Below are 27,188 nucleotides of genomic sequence, written 5' to 3'. Positions count from 1 at the left end.
ACCCTCAGAGATGCTTCAGTGAGTTTTTTCTCAGACTGGACGCCTTCCAGGCCTGGGCACAATTCTTTCCCCTGGTACAGCTCTTGTTCCAGCTCAGGTGATAGCTAGGGGATTCTTCATGATGGCTCCTCTCCCCTCCTTTTGTTTAGTTCCACCCCTTTATATATCTTTTGCATAAGGCGGGAACTCTTTGTCCCTCTGGGTTTCCACGCCCCCCCCACTCGAAAAGCACCAGGTTAAAGATGGATTCCAGTTCATGTGACATGATCACATGTCACTGCAAGACCCCCAAGCCTTCATTCCGCCCAGCCTGACTCACGGGAAGGCTTGCCTGCAAACAGAGCCCCAGGCAATTGTCCTGGTTGATGGAAGCCATTAAGATTCCAAACCACCATTAATGGCCCACACTTTGCAATAGGCCCTCAGAGTTATATTTCATATTCCTAGCTTCAGATACAAGAGTGGTACCTTTCTACAAATAGGATGATCACACTCAGTAGATTATAAGCTTTGTAATGATACCTACAAGAGACCTTTTGCATGAAGCATATTCCAGTTACGTTATATTCACTCATTACCATATTTGTATAAAACCATATAGACTGCACAATGTCACAGCTGGAGCACCGGATACCACAGGCCGAGGGGGGCGTGGGAGGCACGGACAGCGCTGCGGGAACGGAGAGCCAGGGTGCTGCAGGCAGCGGTGGGATCCTCCTATCTGCTCCATGAGGAGATCGCCTCCCGAGCCTGCTGGAACCTCTGACGCAGGGGGTCCCAGATCCGCTCCGTCACCTGCTCCATCACCTGCTCCACCATCTGTGCGCCGGCCATGGTGGGAGAGCAGAGTTAGTGCCCAGAGGGAGAGACGTGGGTCACAGCTCGGGGCCCCGTCTCCACAGAGGCCAGGCCCCTCAGCTGTCTAGGGCTGGTTACAGGTGCTGACGCCAGCACAGGGCGTCTCCCTGGACAAGGTGCAGGGAACAACCCCCTGGGGGTCGCTTCTCCCCATGTGTGAGGGTGACACACACACACCCCTGTCACTGGGGCAGGCCCTGTTTTTCCTGTGCCTTCCCGGGAATGTCTCTCAGGACACCCAAATTGTCCCGGCTCTTCGCCCCGCTCTGGAGCGTCTGGCCCCACAAGCGCCCGGCAGGGACGAGGCTGCACGGAGCGAAACGGGCTCTGGGCCGTCCCTGGGAACGAGGGGTGAGGGGAGGACGTGTCAGACCCAGCGCAGACAGGGCCAGAAGGATCCGTGTTAGCCGGGGGAGCGATGCTGGGGCTAATGCTGGGCACTCACTTGGCAAACTCAGCCCTCACCTTCCTCGGCCGGCTGCTGGTGTCGCAGTAGAGCCAGCCCCCCATGGCCATGGCCAGCAGCAGTGACGCTCGCAGCACCCACAGCAGGACCCTGAGCCCCATCTCCAGCCCGCCAGCTGTTGGGGACACACAGATCAGAGAGACCTCCCGGTCGCTGCCCTCCCTGCTCCGCCCGGGATCCCACCAAGCCCAGCGACTGCCAATCCCCCGGGGACCCCAGCGCCCACCGACTCCCGGTTCTCCTGCCCCCGACCCCAGCTCCTGGGGTATCGCACGGACACACTCGGACCCCCCAGGGACCTGCCTGCCCCGGTGGGAGCCACCCCCGGGCTACGTACAGCCCTGGAACCAGGGAGGCTGGAGTTTGGGGACCAGCACTGCGGCCGACCGAGGGCCGAGGTACGGGGGAGAGGGCAGGGGCTGAGTCGCTCTAGACTGGGGACGTACCGGCCCAGCCCAGGATCGTTCCGTGGGGACGGAGCGGGCAGGATGAGGGGTAATGGGACCGGGGATTCCCAGCTGCAGCCCAGGACCCATCCCCCAGCAGCGCTGGGGCTGTGAGCCCTGAGAACCGACCCCCTGAGAATGACTGAGGGGAACAAGGCTGCGCTGCTGGCTGGATGGGGCGGGCCGTGGTGGGGCTGATACCGCAGCAAGGGGCACCCAGGCCAGGGCGACCTGGAGGCCTCACCCCTGAAGGAGATCCAGAAGTCGGCCTGGCGGGACTGGTTCAGCAGGGGGTGCCGTGCCCGGCAGGAGAACAGCGCCCCCAGATCCCGCTCCGTGGGGGTGAATCTGTAGACGGTCACCAGGCTGAAGGTCCCGTCCCGGTGCCCCCGGCGCGCGGCAGAGATGAAGGAGGCGTTTAGCTCCTGCCCGTTCTGGAGCCAGGACACTGCGATGTGCTGGGGGTAAAACCCCCGCACGCAGCACACCAGGGCGCTGTCCTCGTCCCTCTGCACCACGGGGCTGGGCACCTCGACCCACGGCAGCGCTGGGGGAGACAGAGATGGGGAGTCCAGCAACCTGGGCGGGGGAGGCTTCCAGGGCAGACTCCTGCCTGCCCCGCCCGCTAGCCATCTCCCCAGCCGCACCCTGCCCGCACCCTGCCGACCCCCTGCCCCGGCAGCTGCAGGCGCTGGCCCTGGCCGAGGCTCTGGGGCCGCGCCTGGGCCCCCTGCTCTGCCAGACACACGGCCCCAGCACCCGGGGCAGCGGGAATACGACCTGGGGAGGCCCCTGTGCTCGCGCTCCTACCTGCAACTTGCACCTGGACCGTCCCCTCCCCGTGCTGCCCGGCATAGTGGACGGAGCAGCGGTAGTGGCCCTGGTCGGCCAGCGTGACGCCGGGCAGGAGCAGCGAGGCCTGGGCGTGGCCCTGCTGCTGGGAGAAAAGGATGGCGCCCGCCCGGGTGGTGATGGGGATGCCGTCCAACTCAGCCACTTGCCTCTCCTGGAAGTACCAGCGGACCAGCAGCGTCTCGTCCCTCGCCCCACCGCGCGGGGCTGCGGGGAAGCTGCATTTCAGGAGCACGTCGGAGCCCAGGAGCGCCGTCACCGGGGAGGGGTCGGTGGAGACAGGGAACGCGCCGGCTGTGGGGGAAGCACGATACAGATCTGGGGTCCTGGGGGGGAAGGGCCCCATGTCCCATTCCCCCCACAGCCCACCAGCCCCCTGCCCTGGGGCAGGATTGGAGCTGGTGCCCCCCAGAGGGGAAAGGCCCCTGCCCCATCCACCACCCCTGAGCCCGCCAGTCCCCTGCCCTGGGGCGGGATTGGAGCTGGTGCCCCCCAGAGGGGAAAGGCCCCCGTCCGAGTCCCTGCCCCCCTCCCACTCCCGAGCCAGCCAGTCAGCCACCCCCAGCTGTTTTTTCAAATGACCCCCTGTGGTTTTGGGCTCTGGACTCCTCACACCCGGGCATTGGCCAGCGCAGATGGGGGTCAGAGAGGCAGCCCCCCCCGATTCCCCCCATACTCACCAGCGCTCCCCAGCCCGAGGAGCAGCGCGATCCCCACGGCCATGGCGGCGAGGCTGGACTGAGCCTCCCCTGCTCGCTGGGGCCGTGGGGCGGGGGCTGGGTCATTCCCCCGCCTGCTTAAAATACACCCGGCAGAGGTGTGTGTGTCTAAGAATAACACACACACACATCCGCGGTGTGCGAACCACAGAGCCCTGCTCGCAGCCAGGAGGTGTCAGGCTGAACGGGGCCCCGAGGCTGCTTTGGGTTACAACCCCCCAATGAGTGGGGGGATCAGCCCTGGCCCCACACTCTCCCCTCCCCTTTGCAGCCCCACAGAGGGTCGGGGAGTGGACAGTGAGTCAGAACTCCTGGGTCCAGTTCCCACCTCTGCCACCGACGGTCTGTGTGACCTGGGCCAAATCCCTTCCTCCCTCTGCTGTGCACGTCCGGCTCTGGGCAGCCTAAAATAACAGGCCAGGGCTGCCTCGGACAGGCCTGTAACGCCCCTCCCCAGCCACAGCAGCTGCTCCTGCCCGGCTGGGTGCAGAGCGCGGCACATGTCAGCCACCCGGCTCGGTTCCAAGGCTCACCCAGGCCCCGGGCACCAGGACAGCCGCCAAGGTATCGGCGGGGAGCAGATCGTCCAGGCGCCTGCAGAGGTCCCAGCTGTCGGCGGTGGGAAGCAGCAGGCTGCCTCGGTTTCCCTCTCATCCCTCGCGTGGCACAGCGCCGCACGACTCCTCCAGGGACCCCGCTCACGGTGAGCTCCTGGCACGGCGATGGCTGGGGGTCCGGACGCCCCAGCCACACGCGCTCGGGGCTGGGCAGTGGCACCAGGTCAGCCCCTTCGCTCATGGCCCGCCTGGGACGCAGGGCCCCCGGAATATCGCCAGGTACAGGAAGGCCCCCGGCTGAGTCCCCGACCTGCCCCCCCAGCGCCGGCAGCTGTCAAGGCAGCGGGGGTGGCCCCAGATCTCCTCCAGGAGCCGCTTGGCGTCGAGGGCACCGTCCAGCCTGGTGAAGTACGTGTGCAGCTTCTCGCCGGCCTGCGCCTCGCCCGCCCCCACCTCCCACAGGCAGGGCCGCATGGAGACCACCCCGTCCGGCACCATGCCCGCCAGGACCCCCTCCGCCGGCCCCAGCCCCGCCAGGATCTCCCGGGCCCGTCCCGGGAAGCGCGCCGGGGGGATCTGGCTCATGGCCCGGCACTGCGCCAGGTAGCCCGGGTACCGCCCCATCAGCTGGCGGAAGTCGTCCTTGAGGAACTGCACCAGCTCGTCCGCCGGCGCCCCCCGGTGGCGGAAGTGGGCAGTGATGCCACGCAGCGCCACCTCCATGTCCTCGGTGGGCTCCCCTGGCCGGCTGCCCCGCTGGGCGTAGGTCACCAGGAAGACGATGCTGACCGGGCCGTTCCTGAAGTGCGAGACGTTGAGGCAGCGGGGGTGGGTGCCACAGAACTGATCCAGCAGGTGCCTCACGGTGCAGAGCCCGGCCCCTGGCCCCGGCCCCGGCCGGCAGTAGTAGGTCCAGGTTTTCTCGTAGCCAGCTGCCCTGCGCTGCCAGGCCCGGCACCACGGCCCGGCCTCCCAGAGATAGTGCGTCAGCGCCCGTGTGCAGCCAATGTAGAACCAGCAGCCGGGGTCCCCGGAGACCTCCTGGAGCCGGGCCTCCAGCTCGCTGGGGGACACCGCCTGCATCCGCCGGCACTGAGCGAACCGGGCGTGGAAACCCTGAACTGCGGCCAGGAACTCCTGGGCCAGCTTCCCCCGCAGGGCCACGGCAGGGGTCCCCGCGGGGCCGGCAGCCTCCAGCGCCCCCCTTATGGCCAGCAGATCCGCGTTCAGGGTCCGGAGCTCTTCCGCCATCGCCGCGCACGGCTGCCGCTCCCTCCCTGGGATGGTGCCCTGAGGGGGGACGCAGAGAGCAGGGTCAGCGCCCACAGCCTGATCCAACCCCCTGGACCCAGCCGGACACGGAGCGGGCCGAGGCTAACGGAGACGGCTTCTGGGGGAGGTCCCCAACGATCGCCCCCTGCGTTTGCTCTGACCTGCCCCACATCCCACCTCGGAGCAGGCCACAGGGGATAGACAAGCCTCCCTAATGCACTGCGGGGCAGGGGGAGTGCTGCTATCCCTGCTGCACAGGTGGGGAAACTGAGGCAGGGAAATCAGCCCAACGTGATGCAGCAAAACACTGGAAGACTGAGGATAGAACCCAGGAGTCCTGGCTCCCAGGCCCGCCCCCGCTCTAACCACCGGCACCACATTCCCTTCCAGAGCCGGGCAGGGAACCCAGGAGTCCTGGCTCCCAGCTCCCTCTGCTCAGCCTCTAACCCACCAGCCCCCACTCACCTCCCAGAGCCGGGAGAGAACCCAGGAGTCCTGGCTCCCAGCCCCCCCTGCTCTTACCCACCAGCCCGCACTCCCCTCCCCTCCCAGAGCCAGGGAGACGACCCAGGCGTCTGAGCTCCCAGCCCCCCACCCCCACTCCCCTCCCAGAGCCCGGGAGAGAACCCAGGAGTCCTGGCTCCCAGCCCCCCCTGCTCTAACCACCAGCCCTCACTCCCCTCCCAGAGCCGGGAGAGAACCCAGGAGTCCTGGCTCCCAGCCCCGCCCCGGCTCTAACCCACCAGGCCCCCTCCCCTCCCAGAGCCGGGAGAGAACCCAGGAGTCCTGGCTCCCAGCCCCCCCTGCTCTAACCCCCAGCCCCGGGCAGGGAACCCAGGAGTCCGGGCTCCTTTCTCTGCTTTAGCCCCAGACTCTAGTTTCTGCGCAGCCAGAAGCGCCTCAGCCCCTGAGCGCAGGGACCCCCCCGCCCCCCAGTACTGAGCCCCCCCCCCGGACCCGCTGCTCGCCCCGTCACTGACCTGGGGGGCTGTGAGCCGGGGGAGCTGCAGGGCCGAGCTGCCCCCGCCCCGCACAGGGCGCAGCGAAAGCGAAAGCTGGAGAATTGCGCAATGTTTGCGCCTCGCCTCGCTGCTGGCAGCTCCAGCCCCGCCCGGCCCCCCGGGGGGGGGCACCTCGGAGCCATTGGCAGTGACACCCCCCCCGGCCCTGCGTAGCCCCCACGCCCCGCAGCAGCCACGGCCGCCCCCCCCCCCCAGCTACCCCCTCCCCTCCGGCGTGTGACCGGCAGCAGCGCCTCCGGGCAGGGCTGTGTCCGCTCCCTGCGGGGGGGCACCTCTGGGGGGGGCGGGGCACACGGGGACCCTTCGACCGTCGCTGGGAGGTGGGGTCGGGCCGTCTGGCTGAATGTGACCCCCGGGAAAACCCCACACCCGCTGCAGCGCTGCCCTCGGCTGGCTCCACGTCCACCCAGGGGGGGTCCTGAGCTATGGGGACGGGGCCAGCACGGCAACCCCTGGGGCACCAACCTCCTGGGGGACCCCACGGAGACCCCCCCCCCGCTCTCCCTGGCCTGCTCTGTCCACGCCCTTGTCTGTCGGCCCCCCTCCCAGCCGGGTATGGGGCAGCAGCTCCCCCCAGTTGGCGCGGGGTTTGTCCCTCCCTGAGGGTTCCTGCAGGCGGCACTGCCCAGGGCAGGGTGCAAAGGGGGGGTGCAAAGAGGTGCATTCGGGGAGCTCCCCCCAGTTCCCAGGGACCAGACGGGGTGTCCCCTGAGGCCCGGTGCAGTCAGCCTGGCCCGGGACCCCACAGTCCAGGGGACATGTGGGTAACCAGAGACACCCCCGTGTCCGTGGGGTGTGCAGCATTTCCTCCCCCTGCGCTGTGGGGCTAAGCACACGCTGGCTGCCCGGGCACCACTGCCCCGTACGCGTTGGCTACAGCTCTCAGCAACTGCTCGGCCATGCGGCCTGCACCCGGCGTACCCGCCTCTGCTCACCGGACCCACCGCCCGGCACCTCCTTCCCTAGCGGGGGGGGGCCCAGTGCCCCCGGGGGGCTCTGCGCCAGGCAGACCCAGCGTGGGCTTGAGGGCAGCCCAAAACCTGCCCACCCTGGCAGGGGGCCACACTGGGATGGGGCCCAGCGGGGAATCGGGGTGTGGGGGGGTGTCACGGGCCCTGCACCCCTCTTCCTGCGATTCACCGTGACTCTCAGCCAGTCAGTAAAGCGGAAGGTTTATTGGATAACAGGAACACAGTCTACAGCAGAGCTCGTAGATACAACCAGGACCCCTCAATCAAGTCCTCTTGGGGAGCGCAGGGAGCTTAGACCCCAGCTTGGGGGTCCCTGCGTTGCACCTCCCAGCCCAAAACTGAAAACTCCCAAATCCCTCCAGCAGCTCTCCCCCCTCCCCTCTGCTCCTCCTCCTCCTTTGTTCCTCTCCGGGGCAGAAGGTGTCACGTCCCCCACCCCCCTCCTGGCTCAGGTTACAGCTCAGGTAGGTCAATGTAACTCCCAGGCTACATTCCCAGGTCAAATCCGCCCTGCTCCCTGCTCCGTCACAGGGGGTGAAGCCCAGGGCAAATGACTGTGGGGAGAAGAATCGGCCCCAGTCCATACACCCCCCACAGGGGCCGGAGCCGCCGGGGATAAGGACACGCAGCCGCCGACTGGCAGCAGGACACAGTGCGTGATAAGTATCAGGGGGTAGCCGTGTTAGTCTGTATCTACAAAAACAACAAAGAGTGATAAGCGTTTTATTCCTTATCCGCGCGCTGCAGCTGGCACCGCACTGGGAGCTGATCACACCCCACGCAGTCCCCTCCCGACATGCCGAACAACAGCCCCCCATGGACGCCCCCCACCCCCGCTGTCCCCGCCCAGCTCGCTACCCGGGGTCTCCCAGCGGCACAGCCACAGTGCAGGCAGATAGACCCCCCCATGGGCGTCCAGCCGTCAGCCCCTGACCCTGCCGGCCTCCCCCATCTGACATCCGGCCCCAGGCATCCCCAGTGGCTTGAGACGTCCCAGAGCCCCTTAGGGGAGACGGGGCCTGTGTCCCCATGTGCGTGCAGGACCCCGGCCCCCCGGATTTGCGGTCACACCCTGCAGAAGCGAAGCCGTTGCTGTGATGTGGGTGTCCCCGTCCGTCCCCGGGGATCCCAGCCCTGTTGCTGCGGGAGCTGTGTCCGGGGACACTGCGAGCCCAGCGGGCGCTGGGCAGACGACCGAGGGCTCACGCCTGTGCCGTCTGGTTGGCGCTCTCAGCCTTTGCCCGGGGTGGGCTCTCCTCGGCCTCCGGGCTGCCCAGACACTCCTTCACCTCGGCAGCCAGCCGGGCCAGGTGCCGCTGGAGCTCGCTGGCCGAGCGGACGCAGCCCCCGATCACCTCCTCCAGCTTCCGCAGCCGTGGGGCGCCCCCGCCCAGGGGGCAGGTGTTGGGGGGCACCGTCGGGTCTGCAACAACAGCACGGCATCGCGTCAGGGTCGCTGCGGGGTCCCGGCCCCTCGGCAGCCTGCCCCACTCCAACCACGGCCTTACCCTGCAGGGCGGTGATGGGGAGCTGGCAAGGCATGTGGGTGCAGGCAGGGTACTGGCAAGGCATGTGGGTGCAGGCAGAATGAGGAGTGGGGCGGGTCGGTGCCCCCCAGGAGGGGGCGCTGTGGGGGTAGGAGAACTGGCCGTGCGGGCGGGTCGGTGCCCCCCAGCAGGGGGCGCTGTGGGGGCAGGAGAGGGGCGGGTGGGGGCTGCCCGGGGAGGGGACAGGAGAACTGGCCGTGCGGGCGGGTCGGTGCCCCCCAGCAGGGGGTGCTGGTGCTGCTTTGCCCCCCACCCCCGTGCTCACCTGCCACGCGCAGGGTGAGGCTGCCCTGGGCCTGGTCGGGCGGGTAGAGGATGTAGCAGGTCCACTCCCCGCTGTCGCTGGCGGTGACGCGCTGCAGCACCAGCGAGACGTTCCCGTTCCTCACCTCGTCCTCGGCCAGGCTGAGTCCCGCCTGCGCCGCCCGCACCGCCCCGGCGAACTCCAGCACCGTGCGCCCCTCGTGCCGCCAGCGCACCTGCAGCTGCTCCAGCTCCAGGGGCGGGTAGTCGGCCCCGACGAGGCACTCCAGCACCACGCGCTGCCCGGGGAGCACCCGCACCGGCGAGGGGCCCACCTACACCTGCAGCCAGGCCGCTGCGGGGAGAGGGGCAGGGTCACCCCCGCCGGGGCTGGTCTGCCATGGGCCCGCCCGCTGCACCGCCAGCCGGGCGCCCGTCCCTCCCAGCATCCTCTGGGGCGTGTCCGTTCTCCCCCAGCATCCTCTGGGGGGGGCGCCCCGTTCACTCCCAGCATCCTCTGGGGCGTGTCTCGTTCTCCCCCAGCATCCTCTGGGGCGTGTCTCGTTCACTCCCAGCATCCTCTGGGGCGTGACCGTTCTCCCCCAGCATCCTCTGGGGCGGGGGGGGTGTCCGTTCACTCCCAGGATCCTCTGGGGCGGGGGGACCCCTCCTGGGGTGGAGTTGCCCCTGCTCCCTGCAGGACAGTTCCTGCTGCCCCCAAAGCTTTGGATGGGCCTTGAATCTCTCCAGGCCAGGTCGTTCTCCAGCCCCCTGGCCCTGCCCCCCAGCTCTGTTGGGGTCCCCACACCCTGCCCTGGGGTGATGGGGGGAACTGCCTGGCCCTCCCCCTTTGGGGAAGCAGGGGCAGCTCTCATCTCCCCCCTGAGCTGGCTCCCACCCTCCTGCCTGTCTTGGGCAGATTCAGGGGGAACCCCCAAGGCAGTGAGGTGCCCTGTCTTGGGGAGATCCCGGGGCAGCGAGGGGCCGGTCTCGGGGAGGTCACAGGGGAACCCCGGGGCAGTGAGGGGCCAGTCTCGGGGAGGTCACAGGGGAACCCCGGGGCAGTGAGGTGCCCTGTCTCGGGGAGATCCCGGGGCAGCGAGGGGCCGGTCTCGGGGAGACCCGGGGGGCCTGCGGCGGGACAGGCCCCATACTCACCAGCTGCCACGCAGCACAGGGCCAGCACGGCCCCGCGCAGACACATCTCTGGGGGTGCGCGCAGGGGGGCAGGAGGCATCGTCACTGCACCGGAGTGCCAGGGCCGCGCTGATAAAGGGCCAGCCGTGTGGCAGGGCCCCGATAAGCCCCGAACGTGGCCAGCAGCCCCCTGATTGGCTGGGACGTCCCGTCCCATCCCCCCAGGCACGTCGGCGCCGTCTGCCTGGGTTGTTTTTATCCTGGGGCAGCTGGTGACCTCGTGGGGCTGGGACCCAGGGACCCCCAGGACCCCCATGTAGGGCTGTCCCAGCCGGGCCTGGGGGGCGGGTCCCTGCCCCAGCCCTGCTCTGTGTCGGCGCGGGGACCCCAGCCCAGGGGTGTGTGACCCCCCACCCGGCTCTGGGCTCCGCTCCCCTCGGGTCCTAGTCGCCCCTTCCTGGAGACAGCACTGCCCGAGCCCGGCCAGGCCTCAGCCAATGCCCCGGCCACGGGACACCCTCTCCTCCCTCCTGGGCAGCGTCCCAGCAGGGAGAGGGGCCGGACCCTGCACCCCCTGGGATGGAGCAACCCCCGTTCCCCTCCGGGGGGGCCTGTCCCACCGCCCCAGGCACAGAGAGTGTGGGGCGGGGATGGGGGCCCAGCTGCAGGGTTCACCCCCCAACCCCCCGCATTGCAGACAAGGACACAGATCGTGCATCACCAGCGGCTTTATTCAGACAACAGCTCACAACCTGCGTCCCAGTGCCACCCCATGGGGCCACCCGAAAGCTGAACCCCCTTCCCACCCCATCCCCCAAATACACAACCCCCACCCTGCCTCAATGCACAGCCCCCCACAGCAGCCTCCCAATGCACAGCCCCCGCACTGCCCCAATGCACAGCCCCCCCACAGCATCCCCCCAATGCAGAGCCCCCCCACACAGCATCCCCCCACTACACAACCCCCGCCCTGCCCCAATGCACAGCCCCCCCACAGCATCCCCCCAATGCACAGCCCCCGCCCTGCCCCAATGCACAGCCCCCACACACAGCATCCCCCCAATGCACAGCCCCCCCACACACAGCCCCCTGCCACATCCCCCCACATGCAGCACCAAGCAAAGCCCCCTGCCCCTCCCCCATGTTCAGCCCCCACCCCCCTCTGCCCCCCCAGCCCCGATCCTGTTCCAGCAGCTCCCTGGTACATTCCCTCCGTGATGCCTCCCCTGCCGCTCTCTGCATATCCCGCCCCCCATCTGGCCCCATAGATGCCCCACAGCGCCGAGATCAGCCCCTCCCCCCCGCGCTGCCCGGGCGCCCCCTGGGGTCAGGGCCGGGCTCAGGCCGCCCCCCCACCCCCGGCGCCCGCCGCCTCCAGCGTGCGGCTGATCTGCTGCAGGAGGGTCAGCGCCTGGTCCAGCTTCTCCAGCACCAGGGGGTCGGGGTCGGGGGCGCAGGCGTGAGGGGCCACGGCCTCCGGCTCCTCCGCGGGCAGCTTCGCGGGGTCTGCGGGGCACAAACCGGGGACACCCGTCACCACGACCGGCGCACGCCTGCCCCTGCCGCCCCGGCCGCCTCCATCACAGGGGCAGCAACTGCGGCTGCTGCAGCCCCAGCCTCGCCCAGCAGGGGGCACTGTGGGGGGAGCTCCCAGCTACTCCCGCTCCCGCCTCGCCCAGCAGGGGGCGCTGTGGGGGGAGCTCCCAGCTACTCCCGCTCCCGCCTCGCCCAGCAGGGGGCGCTGTGGGGGGAGTTCCCAGCTACTCCCGCTCCCGCCTCGCCCAGCAGGGGGCGCTGTGGGGGGAGCTTCCAGCTATTCCCGCTCCCGCCTCGCCCAGCAGGGGGCGCTGTGGGGGGAGCTCCCAGCTACTCCCTCTCCCGCCTCGCCCAGCAGGGGGCGCTGTGGGGGGAGCTCCCAGCTACTCCCTCTCCCGCCTCGCCCAGCAGGGGGTGCTGTGGGGGCAGGGCCCAGCTACTCCCGCCTCGCCCAGCAGGGGGCGCTGTGGGGGGAGCTCCCAGCTACTCCCGCCTCGCCCAGCAGGGGGCGCTGTGGGGGGGGAGCGCCCAGCTACTCCCACTCCCGCCTCACCCAGCAGGGGGCGCTGTGGGCATGGGATGGGAGCTCTGTCCGGGGGCGGGGAAATGGAGGGGGTGCGCTGGCTGTGGGTGGGAGCTCCCAGCTCTATGGAGAGCAAGGAGAGTGTTGGCCAGCCTGTGACAGGACCCCATGGCAGGGCCCTATGCATGACCCATAGCCCGACCCATGACAGGGTCCGTGGCAGGACCCCTGGCGGACCCCATGGCTCGACCCATAGCAGGACCCATGCACGACCCATAGCAGAACCCATAGCAGGCCCCCTGGCGGGCTGGCCACCTTACCCTCGACTTGGAGGACGACCTGTTTGATGCGCACGTCGGGCGCGTAGGTGACGTAGCAGCGGTAGTTGCCGGCACTCTCCGGGGTCACCTTGCTGAGGTAGAGCGCGGCGTTGCCGCTCCGCAGCCCCTCCACGTTCAGGTTGGCGCCCGGCCGGCTCCCGCTCACCACATTGTCGAACTCCACCAGCTGCCCGCCCCGGTGGAACCACTGCACCACCAGCTGGCTCAGGTCCACAGGGGGCTGCGGCACGGAGAACTGGCACTTCAGCACCACGTCATCTCCCACCTTGGCTCGCACCGGGGAGGCGTCCGTCTCCACCGCCAGCTTGCCGGCTGCACGGGCACAGACAGCAGGGGAGGGTCAGCAGCCGGGGAGGGGGGTGACGCGGAGACCGGCTTGGTCTGGGGGTGACGCTGACACAGCCGCTCGGCCAGGGAGCAGCGGCCCCAGTAAAGCCGTAGGGTCCCTGCACCAGCACTGGGGATTGGGATGGAAGCGGGGACAGGGGGGATTGTCTCTGCCCTGCTCCCTCCAGCTCCCGGCCCAGTCAGTGGGCGCTGGTAATGGGGGTCTCCTGGGCCCCCCGATGAAGCCCTCCCCACCCTGCTCAGGGGGTCAGCCCCTCGGGGGCTCTGCCCTGCAGCGGGGGAACGTGTTAGCCCCTCAGGGCGCCCCGTGTCCATGGCGGGCCCCGGCCACTCACCGCAGCCCCCGAGGAGGCCGAGGACGACGAGGAGGGTCAGTGGGCAGCGGCTCATCGTGACGCTGGCGCTGTCTGTGTCTGCTCCGCAGGGCGTCAGGCTCAGACTGGCAGCACCCAGGCCCCCAGCTCGGCCAGGGGGCAGCGTTATCGGGGGCAGCAGCGAACGGCTCCGTAACGGGCGGGAGGGCGCGGCCCAGCCACGGCTGGACCCCGGAGATAAGGCTTGTACTGATCATTCGCTGACATGTGCCCCACGGCGCCCGGCCTGGGTCTGTGCTGATCCCCCCAGAGAGCCTGGGGTCTGTGCCAGCCCTGCCCCCCCCCGGGCCTGGGGTCTGTGCCAGCCCTGCCCCCCCACCTGGGTCTGTGCCAGCCCTGCCCCCCGTGCTGGCTGTTGTACTTAAAGTACTGCACAGGATCTTTTCAGGGGGAATAAGGCAAAACGCCACATTTATTAGTAATACATGTATTCATTAACACTGTATTATATGCATATAATATATTACACTTACACTCACACACACACACACAAACACACTCCGTCTTGTTGTTACCAATTAGTTGCTCCCCTTAACTTCACTGGCCAGGTGAGTTAGATGGGGGAGGGGGTGGAGCCGGGCTTCTGCCGATCCGGATCGATGCTCCCATGTTGACAAGACGAGACCCGGGGTCCTGTGCAAGACACCTCACTTTTATAGCAGCTTTCCTCTTATGCAAATCTAGACCAGATTTAAACTCTGTGTCTGTGTCCATTGGTCCTTTGTGCTGCTTTCTTTTGAGTGTTGTCCCAATGCTGCAAAGAGGGTGTTTCCAAAAGAAGGTGCTTGCTTCTAACCCCCGAGGCCGTCAGTATGTCTGCTTGTCTTTAATGAGCCCACTTGACACGTTTTATTGTCCTTGGGTCTGGCTTCCAGCCCCGCTCCAACAGTTGAGGCTGTCTGGAGGTGCTGCCTTTCATGCCTTGCTCATCCACACCTCATTCGTTCAACAGGGCAATTGATTAAGAGTGGGGGGGGGAGAGCTCTTGTTCTACTGCTAGCAAAAAGAAATTTTTCTTCTATCTTATTCTATCCTTAGGGGCTATAATATTATACCAAGGGCAATGCAAAGTTTCTAAATGAGGCTTTGATACAAAGTTCCATGAAAACAGAGGTCACACATGGGTAGACCCACCACAAGGTTATATGAAGAGGCACAATGTAAAGTCATATGAAAATTATCAGATTTATATCTACATTGTCCCCCTTTTGACCTCTCAAGAACAATTCTTGAGTGGTCACCATATAAATCTTTTGTATTTGTTGCAAACAAACCAAACAAGTGGAGCAACTAATTGGTAACAACAAGACGGAGTGTGTTTGTGTGTGTGTGTGAGTGTAAGTGTAATATATGCATATGATACAGTGTTAATGAATACATGTATTACTAATAAATGTGGCGTTTTGTCTTATTCCCCCTGAAAAGATCCTGTGCAGTACTTTAAGTACAACATTTTGGAGGAGAATGCGAAAGGGGGAGCAAGCATAGAATCCACAGTTATTATAAAACTGGTGTGCACACCGCCAGCTTTAGCAAGCCTGGCACTATAGGAAAAAGAGCGTAAACTTTCAGTTAATTAACCAAACTCTGAAGGATATAGGAGTTTAGGTTTAAATTGTGTTATAGAGGTACATACACCCTCAGCCGTAGCAAGACTGAGCTAAAGAGGAGAACTTAGTGTTTCTCACTCTGATCCGGGGAAGGATTTGTATAATTGGTGTATGAACCCTCGGTGGTAGCAGACCGAGTAATACAGAGGGAGGCTTAGCGTCTCTCCCTCTGGCCCAAAGTGGGTTAAAAACATAAGATACAGATCTTGTTCTGTTAAGCCAAACTCTGAAGGATATAGGAATTTGGGCAGTGTAGTGTGGTTTATGTTTGTTTGTTTTTTTGTTTTGTTTTGTTTTTTGTAAGTAATATTGTGGTAATTTCACAATTTTGCAAAAAATGTTTAAAAAACGGAACCAGGAAGGGTGGGTGCTAGTTAAAAAGCCCACCCTCCTTGCTAAATTAGTAGTAAAACAAGGCTTGTGCCCATGGAAAGAAACTGTTTATTGGAAAAAGCAGAATCGGGCCCAGGCAAGCAACAGATAAAGAAACTGGAAAACAGGTTGGGTACAGAGAGTTAAAACAGCACTCTCAAATCTTACAGCAGCAGTAACATCAGGAGAAGAAACATTTGAGACCCCAGAAGGGGGCAGACCTTTGGGACCCCTCTGGAGATTGGGAAGGGGGATATTTGAAATATTTGGGTAAATTCCTCCTCCCAGGGCCAAAATGCCATTAAAACAGTTAACAACAGTGCCTGCTTCTGCCTCAGATCTCCAGGCCATGGCAAAATGGCTGGAGATTTTAAAACAAAAATTTTTTTCTAAATAAAGTTTTAACGCCCTTTTACTGAAAGAAAGGGAGGATTTACACTCACAAGAAATGCACCACTTAATTAGCATTTGTGCAGCCCCAAGTACCAAACACACTGTGGCAGAGACTAAGCAAGTTCTGCCATGGTAAAAGCACTGTGCTAATTTGTTTCCAAGCTTCTATCTTTCAGGATCTGAACCAGAACATCAGGAGAGCTGGTACCAGCTGAAGAGTTATAAAATACCATGGTTCTAGTGTCATGACAAAGTCTGTGTTGCATGTTCTGTGTCTGTCTCTAGTGGTGTCCTGTGCTAGCATTGGGTCCAGAGAGAGAGGGGATACTACACTAGACAGGGCAAATGTCTTTTCCTCTCTCTACTTCCCCCATGTCCATCCAACTTATCAATCACCACTTGTGTCCAAAAAACTTTGGTCCCCAGTGCATCAGGTTTATTTTTTGTTAGGTTCTCTAATAGTCATTTTGTTGTTAATTTTTGTTATTAATACATTTGTATTGTTAGTTACATTTGCTTGTATTGTTAATTCCACACTTTCCTCTATGCACTCTGGTTCTATTTCCCCAAGCCCTGAAGGGTAGTTCTTGGGCCCCCATAACCTGTAAGACCTTGGCCCATAATTGTATGGCCCCATCTTTCAGGTCCACAGAAACCTCTGAGAACAACTGTTAAAAATAGGGAATTCTATAACATTTTAGCAACTGAATGTTAGTTTAAGTCCAAATCAGCTTAACCTTGCATAACAACTGTGGTACTCCTACAAAATCTTATTTGTTGTGTGTGCTTAAGAAGGTCCTGACCTCAGTGACTTTTATTGTTTGATGGCTGTTGCAGCATCAAACTTGGGCCTCATCTTGTTTGTCAATGTACCCAATTATTGGAATGGTAATGGTTTTGTTGTATTTCCAATTATTATAATTATAATTGTTTGCATTTGTGTTTATGTTATATCTGGTGTTTAGTCAATTGTAATGGTTTTAGTTATATTCACCTGGTTATAATTGTTTGGTTTGGGGCAACAAATACAAAAAATTTATATGGTGACCACTCAAGAATTGTTCTTGAGAGGTCAAAAGGGGGACAATGTAGATCAATCTCTGATAATTTTCATATGTCTTTACATTGTGCCTCTTCATATAACCTTGTGGTGGGTCTACCCACGTGTAACCTCTGTTTTCATGGAACTTTGTATCTAAGCCTCATTTAGAAACTTTGCATTGCCCTTGGTATAATATTATAGCCCCTAAGGATAGAATAAGATAGAAGAAAAATTTCTTTTTGCTAGCAGTAAAACAAGAGCTCTCCCCCCCCCCCCACTCTTAATCAATTGCCCTGTTGAATAAATGAGGTGTGGATGAGCAAGGCATGAAAGGCAGCACCTCCAGACAGCCTCAACTGTTGGAGAGGGGCTGGGAGCCAGACCCAAGAACAATAAAACGTGTCAAGTGGGCTCATTAAAGACAAGCAGACATACGGACGTCCTCGGGGGTTAAAAGCAAGCACCTTCTTTTGGAAACACCCTCTTTGCAGCATTGGGACAACACTCAAAAAAAAGCAGCACAAAGGACCAATGGACACAAACACAGAGTTTGAATCTGGTCTAGATTTGCATAAGAGGAAAGCTGCTATAAAAGTGAGGTGTCTTGCAGAGGACCCCGGGTCTCGTCTTGTCAACATGGGAGCATCGATCCGGATCGGCAGAAGCCCGGCTCCACCTCCTCCCCCATCTAACTCACCTGGCCAGTGAAGTTAAGGGGAGCAACTAATTGGTAACAACAAGACGGAGTGTGTTTGTGTGTGTGTGTGAGTGTAAGTGTAATATATTATATGCATATAATACAGTGTTAATGAATACATGTATTACTAATAAATGTGGCGTTTTGCCTTATTCCCCCTGAAAAGATCCTGTGCAGTACTTTAAGTACAACATGGCTGCCGAGCTGCCCGTCCCCGTCTGGGGCAGTCTCTGGCAGTAGCGGCTCCTCCCCGACCATCCCGGCCTGACCCCCCACACACACTGTGCCCCGGGAGTGTCTCATGGGGCCAGGCCGGCCTCTACATGGGTAACTCGCCCCCGCCAGGGGCCTAGGGGCCCGGAAGGTTCCGGGGCGGCCGAGGGGAAGGGGGGGGGCGGCTGAGGGCCGGGGTTTGGTTGCTGAGGGAGTCGGGGGTCAGGGTGCCAAGAGGGGGTTGGCGTGATCCCCCGTGAGCCCCAGGGATTGCTGGAGGATGGGGGGTTGAGGGGGGTGTCACGGAGTGTGGGGGAGTCAGGGCCCTGCACCCCACACTTCCTGCGATTCACCAGGACTCTCAGCCAGCCAGTAAAACAGAAGGTTTATTAGATGACAGGAACATGGTCTACAGCAGAGCTTGTAGGTACAACCAGGACCCCTCAATCAAGTCCTTCTGGGGGGTTCAGGGAGCTTAGACCCCAGCTTGGGGTTCCCTGCGTTGCACCACCCAGCCCAAACTGAAACTAAACACTCCCCCAGCAGCTCTCTCCCGCCTCCCCTCTGCCCCTCCTCTCCTTTGTTCAGTCTCCCGGGCAGAAGGTGTCACTTCTCCCACCCCCTGTAGCTCCTGTAGCTTCCTTCCCATCCCCAATGTCACCCCCCTGCAACATTCCCAGGTCAAATCCGCGTGCTCCCTGCTTCGCTCCCTGCTCCCTCACAATATGCACAGGCCCAGCCTGGAGCCCCTGGGACACGGGGGCTCTGCCAGCCGGAACAGCCCGGACGTTCCCTCAAGAGGGGTCTAGGGCACTGCCCCCCAATGCCTCCCCCCAGCCAGCCTGTCCCAGAGGAGTCAGGGCAGCTGTTCCCTCCTCCCTCCTTCGACCCTCCGCCCCTACAGGCCTCACGGGTGTGTGCAGGCAATGGCTCCCCCACACACACAACAGGGACTGATCCCTCCTGGCCCTGCTGTGACGGTGCTGCCCATGGGAGCCAGCTGAGGTCACTCAATCAGGGTGAACTGCAAACAGAACGGGGCAGCAAAACCCCAAACGCTGGTGGATCTTCCAATACTTAGATTTACCAACCAGCCTCTGTATTACCTCACTGGTTACTCAGAGTCCAACCAACACAGTTCCCTTAAAGTGCCCAGCGTCCGGCCTCCGTCCAGACACACACGTCAGAAATTATGAGGATTCCTGACAATCTGATCTCATCATATAAAAGAAAAGGTTCTTCCAACCCCAAAGGATCAGCCACACACCCAGGTCCAATTATAACTTAGATCTTACCCAAAATACACGCTATAGTCAATTCTTATTAACTAAACTAAAATGTATTAAAAAAGAAAAGGGAGAGAGTGTTGGTTCAAAGATCAATATACAGACAGACTTGAATTCAATTCTTGAGGTTCAGACACAGCAGAGATGAGCTTGTCGTTGCCAAAAGTCCTTTTAGAAATAGTCCAGAGGTTATAGTCCAATGTCCATATTCAGGGTGGCTCCAGTCAGTGACTGGGGATCTCAATCCTTGTGGCTTAAGGTTTCCCCCTCTTGAAACCCAAAGCAGATCTGAGATGAAGCAGGATCATGTCCCAGGGTTCTTATACATTTCCAGCAGCCTTTCGGCCTGAGAAAACAATAGGCTTAATTCTCCTTCTCCCAAACATCCTGGCAATTAGCACAGGGTCATTTATCCATTAAACAGTAGGGTTACCATATTTCAACAAGCAAAAAAGAGGACGGGAGGAGCCCCGCCCTAGCCCCGCCCCTGCCCCTCCCACTTCCCGCCCCCCCAGAACTCCCAACCCTCCCCCCGTTCCTTGTCCCCTGACTGCCCCCTCCTGGGACCCCTGCCCCTAACTGCCCCCCAGGACTCCACTCCCTACCTAAACCTCCCTGCCTCTTGTCCCCTGACTGCCCCAACCCTTATCCACACCCCCACCCCCAGACAGACCCCTGGGACTCCCACGCCCCATCCAACCACTCCCCACCCCCTGACAGCCCCCCCCCAGAACTCCCAACCCATCTAAACCCCTCTGCTCCCTGTCCCCTGACTGCTCCGATCCCTCTCCGCACTCCTGCCCCCTGACAGCCCCCCCCCAGAACTCCCAACCCATCTAAACCCCTCTGCTCCCTGTCCCCTGACTGCTCCGATCCCTCTCCCCACTCCTGCCCCCTGACAGCTCCCCCCCAGAACTCCCAGCCCCCTACCCCCCCCGCTCCTTGTCCCCTGACTGCTCCCTCCTGGGACCCCTGCTCCTAACTGCCCTCCAGAACCCCACCCCCTACCTAAGACTCCCTGTTCCTTGTCCCCTAACTGCCCCCTCCTAAGACCCCCCCCAACTGCCCCCCAGGACCCTACCCCCTACCTGTACCCTGACTGCCCAAAACTTTCTCCACTCCCCTCCAAAAGCCCCCCCCCGTTTCTTGACTGCCCCATCCAGAACCTCCCTGCCCCTTCTCCTGCCCCCTGGCCCCCTTACCCTGCTGCTCAGAACAGGGTGTTGGGCTCTGTGCCAGCCGGACACATGGCTGAGCTCCCCAGCACAACACAAAACCCGGTCCCTGGCCCTGCACAGGGTTGCCGGAGCGGGCTGCAGGAGGAGGAGCTGCCGGCCGGCTCAGAATGCAGGGAGGGGGGGGAGGGAGGAGGAAGCTGCTCCGGAGTCCAGCCCGGGACTTTCCTGCAGCCCTCCCAGCCGCTCGCTCTGCCGGGGGAGGGGGAAATCCCGGACATTGTGAGTGCTTTACAAATTCCCCCCGGACGCTATTTTTAGCACAAAAAAGAGGACATGTCCGGGTAAATCCGGACGAATGGTAACCCTATTAAACAGTTCAGATACAGGTTACCACAACCTTCAAAGAGACAGAGACAATAATACTATTTCCCTCAAGTACCATCATAAATGTTAATATTCCTGTTTTGACCTTTGAATCAAAGCTCTAGCAATAGACCAGACTTGTTTGCTGACATCACAAGCCCTGAGCAAACATCTCCCCTTCTACCTCTAACAATGCAGACTTACATTTCAAAGCTCTATTCATTTACCTATCTTCCTAACCAGTTTCTACAGGTCACCCATGGGTCAGGTCAGTCTGGGAGGTAATTAACTCTCTGGCCCTGTCACCTTCCAATGAGATATTATATTATACTCGTAACGTCACACCTGTGCTCACAGAAACCACCCCACGGGCCACATCCCCTGCACCCTGCTACTAGGGGCCCCCCACCCCCATGGGACCCTGCCAGTGACTGACACTCCCTGCCCATGGCTGCCGGGGCACCACCACTGCCCCCCCCCCCCATTGCTGGGGCCGGGAGTTCAAGGGAGACACACCCCAACACACACACACACACCGACCCAAATTCCCCCACTGCACTAGTGCTGGGGATGGGGAGTACGTCATGGATACCCATCCCATGGACACGGACATGGAGCTGGAGTCCGGGACAGGCAAGGTCTGTTTGGAAAGACGGCCAGAGGGGTGTTTGGGGGCACAGGAGCCCTGCTAGGGTCCGGAGTTCTGCACACACAGACTTTCCTTTCCCTCGTTGAAGCCACTGGTGTTAGTTTAAAATTCATCCAGATACAGAGTTACTGTCTGAACAATCCTACTTCTGATTATCTGTTGCAGTGGTGCCCGCAGCGTGCAAGGTGCTATATAGGCATAAAGACGCAGTGGTCACTTTGATAATGTTGCCCATCCTGAAAACTTGTCCATAGGTCAGCTTTGAAAGTGACCCAGAGAACTGGACTGCAATCCATTTTGCTAACGTTAGCGGAGTGCAGGAAAAGTTTGTTATTTTCTGCAGTGGGAATGGGGGCAGGTTATTTATGTTGCTGTAAAGACTAACAAATGCTACAAGGGAAAAGCATAAAAACCGAGGCTGTCATCAGGATATTCCATTACTATTATCTATAATTTTGAGTACCCGAAATGCTATACACACAATAAATGGACATTATTGTCTGTCTTATGCTAGTAACTATCAGCCCCAGGTCTATGCAAATACTTGAAGGGAAACTTTCATGACACTTGGTTGTGTTTGGGAGACAAATGTGGAAACCTGTTGAAATTGTTTGGTTAGCTTCATGCATAAATTGTTATTTTAAAACATTTTTGCTATGACATTCTTATAACTATACATTTAATACTTAATAAAGGTGCAAACAAGTTTATAAAACCAAAACAAGAAATTGACATTTTGTTAATATTACCTTTTCCTTAGTGTTGGGGGTATTTTCTATGAATAAAACAACAAAACAACCCCACCGCCCCCCGTGATTAATAAAATAGAATTGTTATTGTTTGCAATTGCATTATTTGTTGAGGCAGAAATATATGTACCTATATTTATAACTGAGACCTTTTTGAACTTTGCTAAATAATTTGGTATTAATAATATTATGATGGCTATATCCCAATCATAATATTAACATAATGTGGTACCACTTATATTTTAAAAAGTATAAAATTGACTTTTGTTGCAGCAAAATAAAAATAATAAAAAATAGTCACATGACACATACAACACAGGACAAACTTACAAGTCAAAACAAGTGGCGCCAGAATTCTATTTATAACTATACAAAATAAGGCATTAAGAACTTAATTATTAAAACAATGCATTTAAAAAACAAAAACAGACAGATAACAAAAGGGTTAAGCATTTAAATAAGCAAGTTATTACCTTGTTAATTAAAACTTTTAATACAAATTGATAAAAATTCATATTAAGTTATTTTCCAAATTTGTTCCATTACTTTATATTAACTTTATTTGAAAACCCTGCTATATGGAAATAAGGAAAGCCCATGTTTCAAATATTAGTCAGTTGTTAGGATTAGAAGTAGAGGCTGCATTTCTGTTGTTTGGCAACCATATCTTTAAGAAAGTTAGTAGTAATTCCAGCTGTTGAATTCCTGAAGGGTTAAAATTATTAATTTACCGGATTTAGTTAAGGTATAGTTTTTACCTTGTTTTCTCTTTGTTTGTTGTTTTGTTCTGTTTTCAACGGCTTCATCTTTTGGAGGTTTCTGTAAAAACTATAACTTTTAACTTTTAAAACAGAGAGCGAGAGAGTGAGAGCAGAAATGAGGAGAGTCGGGAGAGGGTCCGGGGGGATGAAGAGCAACCTAGGAAGGTGGGAAGATCTGAACCAAGAGAGATCAACTGTAACAGGTATCTTAAAGTACAGGCATCAGTAGCAAGTTTAGCAAACTGCGCAAGGATAGAAAGGAAACGTAACCGTATGTACAAATATTTGAGACAGAAGGTTCTATGTTTAGTGCTAAGCGAGGAGTGTGGCTGAGTTGGTTAAAGCAGCTGGGAACGGGCACAGTTGGGAACCCACACCCCTGGTTTTTATCCTGGCTCTGAGAGGAGAGTGGGGGTAGTTACCTGCTCTTGTAAAACCTGAATTTGTACCCCCCCCTCTAGTGTCTGTTGCCCAACTGATGGTGGGAGTGCCCTGTTTTGCTGCAGTTAACTGTTTTGGGACAGCTCCATGTGTTAATGCATCAATTCTAGGCGTTAACCCGCTCAATCTCGGTTTTTCACTTTGAAATTCTTTTTTATTCACTCCCCTGCGATCGAGTCGCAGCTCTTGTCTCCTAATGTGCTCTGTGAACTGTTCCATTTTTCCTTCATCTGATCTACCAGTTCAGTGACAGTATTGTTTGCTACTTTTCCCTCTTGTGCACTGACTTCTCCTGTTCTAACAGGCACCAGTCTAGGTCTCAGTTTAAGTTTAACCAGAACCTGGTTCTTATGATAAGGTGGGGGTCGCACTGCAGTGGTCCCTGTTTCATTTTTTAATTTTGCTAGTGGGCCACCTTTTTCCATTTCTGTCCCCATTCTTCAGGCACAGGGGCACTACCTGAGGGCTCCTGTTCACCACCAGTATTTATAACAGGGGTCAGCAGTTCTCTTTTTTGCAGATTCTTTACAGCTGTTTCCAATGTTTCACAACAAGCACAGCAGCAGAATAAGGTATCATGTCTCTGGCCTGCTTGCTGCCCTGCCAGGGGAGTGGGAGCATTCCAGGGCCCTGTGGCTTCTCCTGCTTCTTGTAACCCTGTCTTTGTTTCTGTTACTTGGCGCGTTGTCTTAACCATGTAACATCCATGGTCATAGTTTGCCATATTCTATATTTCTTACTCTTATGTGTCAAGGCTACAGTCTCTGCTCTAGCTTTACCAATTCCATTCCATGTTTCTTCCCCACTAGCTTTGTAAAATGCATATGGCTCATTGCTGGCAACCCAGCACATTCATACTCTATCAACCTGTGGGGATTTTCGGGGAGGGGTTAAGGGGGTTTCCTAGTTCGTAGCTTTCTGCCCTGTTAGACCGTGATTCCTACAGAGGGCAGCTCACTTACTTACCAGATCAGCCATCGGGGTCACCAGTGTCATCAGATGTTAGGCTGTGTGTGTGTTCTCGCTGCGTGCTGTACTGACCAGTTAGCCCACACAGCTGGCTCTAATCAGACTGTCCAGTAGCCACAGACCCATTAGTAGCCAAGGCACTCGGCCAGGTTTATTGTCAACACAGCACCGTCCTAGTATCCCATAGACTCTACCGGACCACTAACACATGTATGCTCATCACAATGGACGCAGCTCAGTCAGTGGCGGGACTTTCCACTGCCCCCGTAGGCTGGCCAAAGACACCCCCTCTGAGATACCTCTTTATACACCAATACAAACAAGTTATATATCGCCCCTTTGACGTAGTTATTTCCTCCTGAAGTGGTTTGTTACCACCTTGTACATGTTGGTTTGATCAAAACTAGGGCTGTCAAGCAATTAAAAAAATTAATCGCGATTAATCGCACTGATAAACGATAACAGAATACCATTTATTTAAATATTTTTTGGATATTTACTACATTTTCAAATATATTGATTTCAATTACAACAGAGAATACAAAGTGTACAGTGCTCACTTTATATTTATTTTTACTACAAATATTTGCACTGTAAAAAACAAAAAAATTGTATCTTTCAATTCACCTCATACAAGTACTGTAATGCAATCTATCATTAAAGTTGAACTTACAAATGTAGAATTATGTACAAAAAACTGCATTAAAAATAAAACAGTGTAAAACTTTAGAGCCTACAAATCCACTCAGTCCTACGTCTTGGTCGGTCAATCACTCAGACAAACAAGGTTGGTCACAATTTGCAGGAGATAATGCTGCCTGCTTCTTGTTCGCGATGTCACCAGAAAGTGAGAACAGGCGTTCGCATGGCACTGTTGTAGCCGGTGTTGCAAGATATTTACGTGCCAGATGCGCTAAAGATTCATACGTCCCTTTGTGCTTCAGCCACCATTCCAGAGGACATGGGTCCATGCTGATGACGGGTTCTGCTTGATAACGATCCAAAGCAGTGCAGACCAACACACGTTCATTTTCATCATCTGAGTCAGATGCCACCAACAGAAGGATGATTTTGGGGGGGGTGGTTCAGGTTCTGTAGTTTCCAAATCGGAGTGTTGCTCTTTTAAGACTTCTGAAAGCATGTACCACACTTCTCACATTTTGGACAACACTTCAGATTCTTAAACCTTGGGTTGAGTGCTGAAGCTATTTTTAGAAATCTCACATTGGTACCCTCTTTGTGTTTTGTCAAATCTGCAGTGAAAGTGTTCTTAAAACGAACATGTGCTGGGTCATCATCCAAGACTGCTATAACATGAAATATATGGCAGAATGCGGGTAAAACAGAACAGGAGACATACAATTCTCCCCACAAGGAGTTCAGTCACAAATTTAATTGACGCATTATTTTTTTTAACAAGCATCATCAGCATGGAAGCATGTCCTCTGGAATGGTGGCCAAAGCATGAAGGGGCATACGAATGTTTAGCATACCTGGCACATAGATACCTTGTAACACCGGCTACAAAAGTGCCATGTGAATTCCTTTTCTCACTTTCACGTGACATTGTAAATAAGAAGCAGTCAGCAGTATCTCCCATCAATGTAAACAAACTTGTTTGTCTTAGCAATTGGCAGAATAAGGGCAGGTCTACACTACCTGCCGGATTGGCGGGTAACGATTGATCTATCAGGGGTCGATTTATTGCATCCGCGAGAGGCGCAAGTGGAGTCGACGGGGGAACAGCAGCAGTCGACTCAGCGCCGTGAAGACACCATGGTAAGTTGACCTAAATACATTGACTTCAGCTATGCTATTCTCGTAGCTGAAGTTGCGTATCTTAGGTCGATTCTCTCCCACCCACCCCCGGTGTAGACCAGGGCTTAGAAGTAGGACTGAGTGGACTTGTAGGCTCTAAAGTTTTACACAGTTTTGTTTTTGAGTGCAGTTATGTAACCAAAAAAATCTGCATTTGTAAGTTATACTTTCACGATAAAGAGATTGCACTTCAGTACTTGTATGAGGTGACTTGAAAAATACTCTTTCTTTTAAAAGCAGCAAAGAGTCCTGTGGCACCTTATAGACTAACAGACGTATAGGATGCATGCATCCGAAGAAGTGGGTATTCACCCACGAAAGCTCATGCTCCTATACGTCTGTTAGTCTATAAAGTGCCATAGGACTCTTTGCTGCTTTTACAGATCCAGACTAACACGGCTACCCCTCTGATACTCTTTCTTTTGTTTATCATTTTTACAGTGCATATATTTGTAATAAAAAATAATAATATAAAGTGAGCACTGTACACTTTGTATTCTGTGTTGTAATTGAAATCAATATTGAAAATGTAGAAAAACATCCAAAGACATGTAATAAATTTCAGTTGGTATTCTATTGTTATAAGTGCAATTAATTGTGATTAATTTTTTTGAGTTAATCGCATGAGTTAACTGCGATTAATTGACAGTCCTAATCAAAACATCTCTATGCTTCACCCTGTCATCCTGACCTTATCTTTAAGAGGGGTTGGTGTGTTCTCATTATCTTTGGGGGAGGTGTTTGTACCATATTTGGTATCGGGGTGTTCTGGCACCACACTTCTGGAGTTTGCGTGGTGTCCTGTGTCGAGTACTTCTTAGGAATGTGTGTGTTTTTGCAATGCCAGCCCTGTTCTTGCCAGATTCTGTGAACTTGCAAGCAGGCATGTTTTATAGCCAGGCCTTCCTTTTGCTCACTTTGCTTTATATCAGCAAAGCTTGCCCACTACTTTAGCTCAGGCCTCATACCAGGCCTTTTGTCTCAGGCTGTCTCTTTCTACTATAATATGGTTACTCAGTGAGACCTGTGTATATTAGTTTTTGTTTTAAATTACCTTTTCTTCCACCATTCACTTCTTGTAAGCTTCTTGGAAGAAGTCAGTTTGAGGAGAGATTTTAAAGAGTTGAGGGAAGTGGCCTGGCAAACAGTCATTGTATTTTCTCTCTATTTTGTTTCAATAAATAGTAGCATGATGAGAGATATCAGAATGGCACAGAAAATATCAACAACTTTAATCAACAGCCTCAATCACCATATGGGTAGGCCAGTACAACCATCAACAGACAAGAATTATTGCACTCAGAAATGTAAAACTCTATTTTGTACACTAATCAGAAGATCTGTAATACAATATTTAATATACTATATCCTACCTTTTCAGAACATTCAAGCTCTTTAGGAAATAAAACCAAATAAATCTTAGTATTTTCCCTAT

The 27,188-nt window shown here is 57.0% G+C and overlaps 4 protein-coding genes across 4 annotated transcripts; all 4 read right to left on the bottom strand.

Annotated features, from left to right (window-relative positions):
* Window positions 1–717: 717 nt before the first annotated feature.
* Window positions 718–3,028, bottom strand: LOC128829616 (tapasin-related protein-like). Its single transcript, XM_054015095.1, has 4 exons — window positions 2,581–3,028; window positions 2,015–2,317; window positions 1,324–1,439; window positions 718–819 (listed from the first exon to the last, which is right to left on the bottom strand). The coding sequence occupies exons 1-4, from the start codon at window positions 2,966–2,968 to the stop codon at window positions 718–720; spliced, it is 909 nt and encodes a 302-aa protein (XP_053871070.1). The 5' UTR covers window positions 2,969–3,028.
* LOC128829630 (uncharacterized) lies at window positions 2,838–5,638 on the bottom strand. The gene is made up of 2 exons (XM_054015108.1): window positions 3,670–5,638; window positions 2,838–2,916 (listed from the first exon to the last, which is right to left on the bottom strand). The coding sequence occupies exon 1, from the start codon at window positions 5,147–5,149 to the stop codon at window positions 4,136–4,138; it is 1,014 nt and encodes a 337-aa protein (XP_053871083.1). The 5' UTR covers window positions 5,150–5,638; the 3' UTR covers window positions 2,838–2,916; window positions 3,670–4,135.
* A 2,363-nt stretch (window positions 5,639–8,001) lies between these two features.
* Window positions 8,002–10,190, bottom strand: LOC128829615 (uncharacterized). Its single transcript, XM_054015094.1, has 3 exons — window positions 9,957–10,190; window positions 8,976–9,288; window positions 8,002–8,586 (listed from the first exon to the last, which is right to left on the bottom strand). Exons 1-3 carry the CDS (start codon window positions 10,188–10,190, stop codon window positions 8,366–8,368), a joined length of 768 nt encoding a protein of 255 aa, XP_053871069.1. The 3' UTR covers window positions 8,002–8,365.
* A 1,210-nt stretch (window positions 10,191–11,400) lies between these two features.
* On the bottom strand, window positions 11,401–13,228 carry LOC128829614 (myelin-oligodendrocyte glycoprotein-like). The gene is made up of 3 exons (XM_054015093.1): window positions 13,174–13,228; window positions 12,470–12,802; window positions 11,401–11,596 (listed from the first exon to the last, which is right to left on the bottom strand). Exons 1-3 carry the CDS (start codon window positions 13,226–13,228, stop codon window positions 11,430–11,432), a joined length of 555 nt encoding a protein of 184 aa, XP_053871068.1. The 3' UTR covers window positions 11,401–11,429.
* Between the last annotated feature and the right edge of the window lie 13,960 nt (window positions 13,229–27,188).

Source organism: Malaclemys terrapin, unplaced genomic scaffold (genome assembly GCF_027887155.1).
Source record: "Malaclemys terrapin pileata isolate rMalTer1 unplaced genomic scaffold, rMalTer1.hap1 H_1, whole genome shotgun sequence".
NCBI lineage: Eukaryota > Metazoa > Chordata > Testudines > Emydidae > Malaclemys > Malaclemys terrapin.
This window is presented reverse-complemented; position numbering and strand designations above follow the sequence as displayed.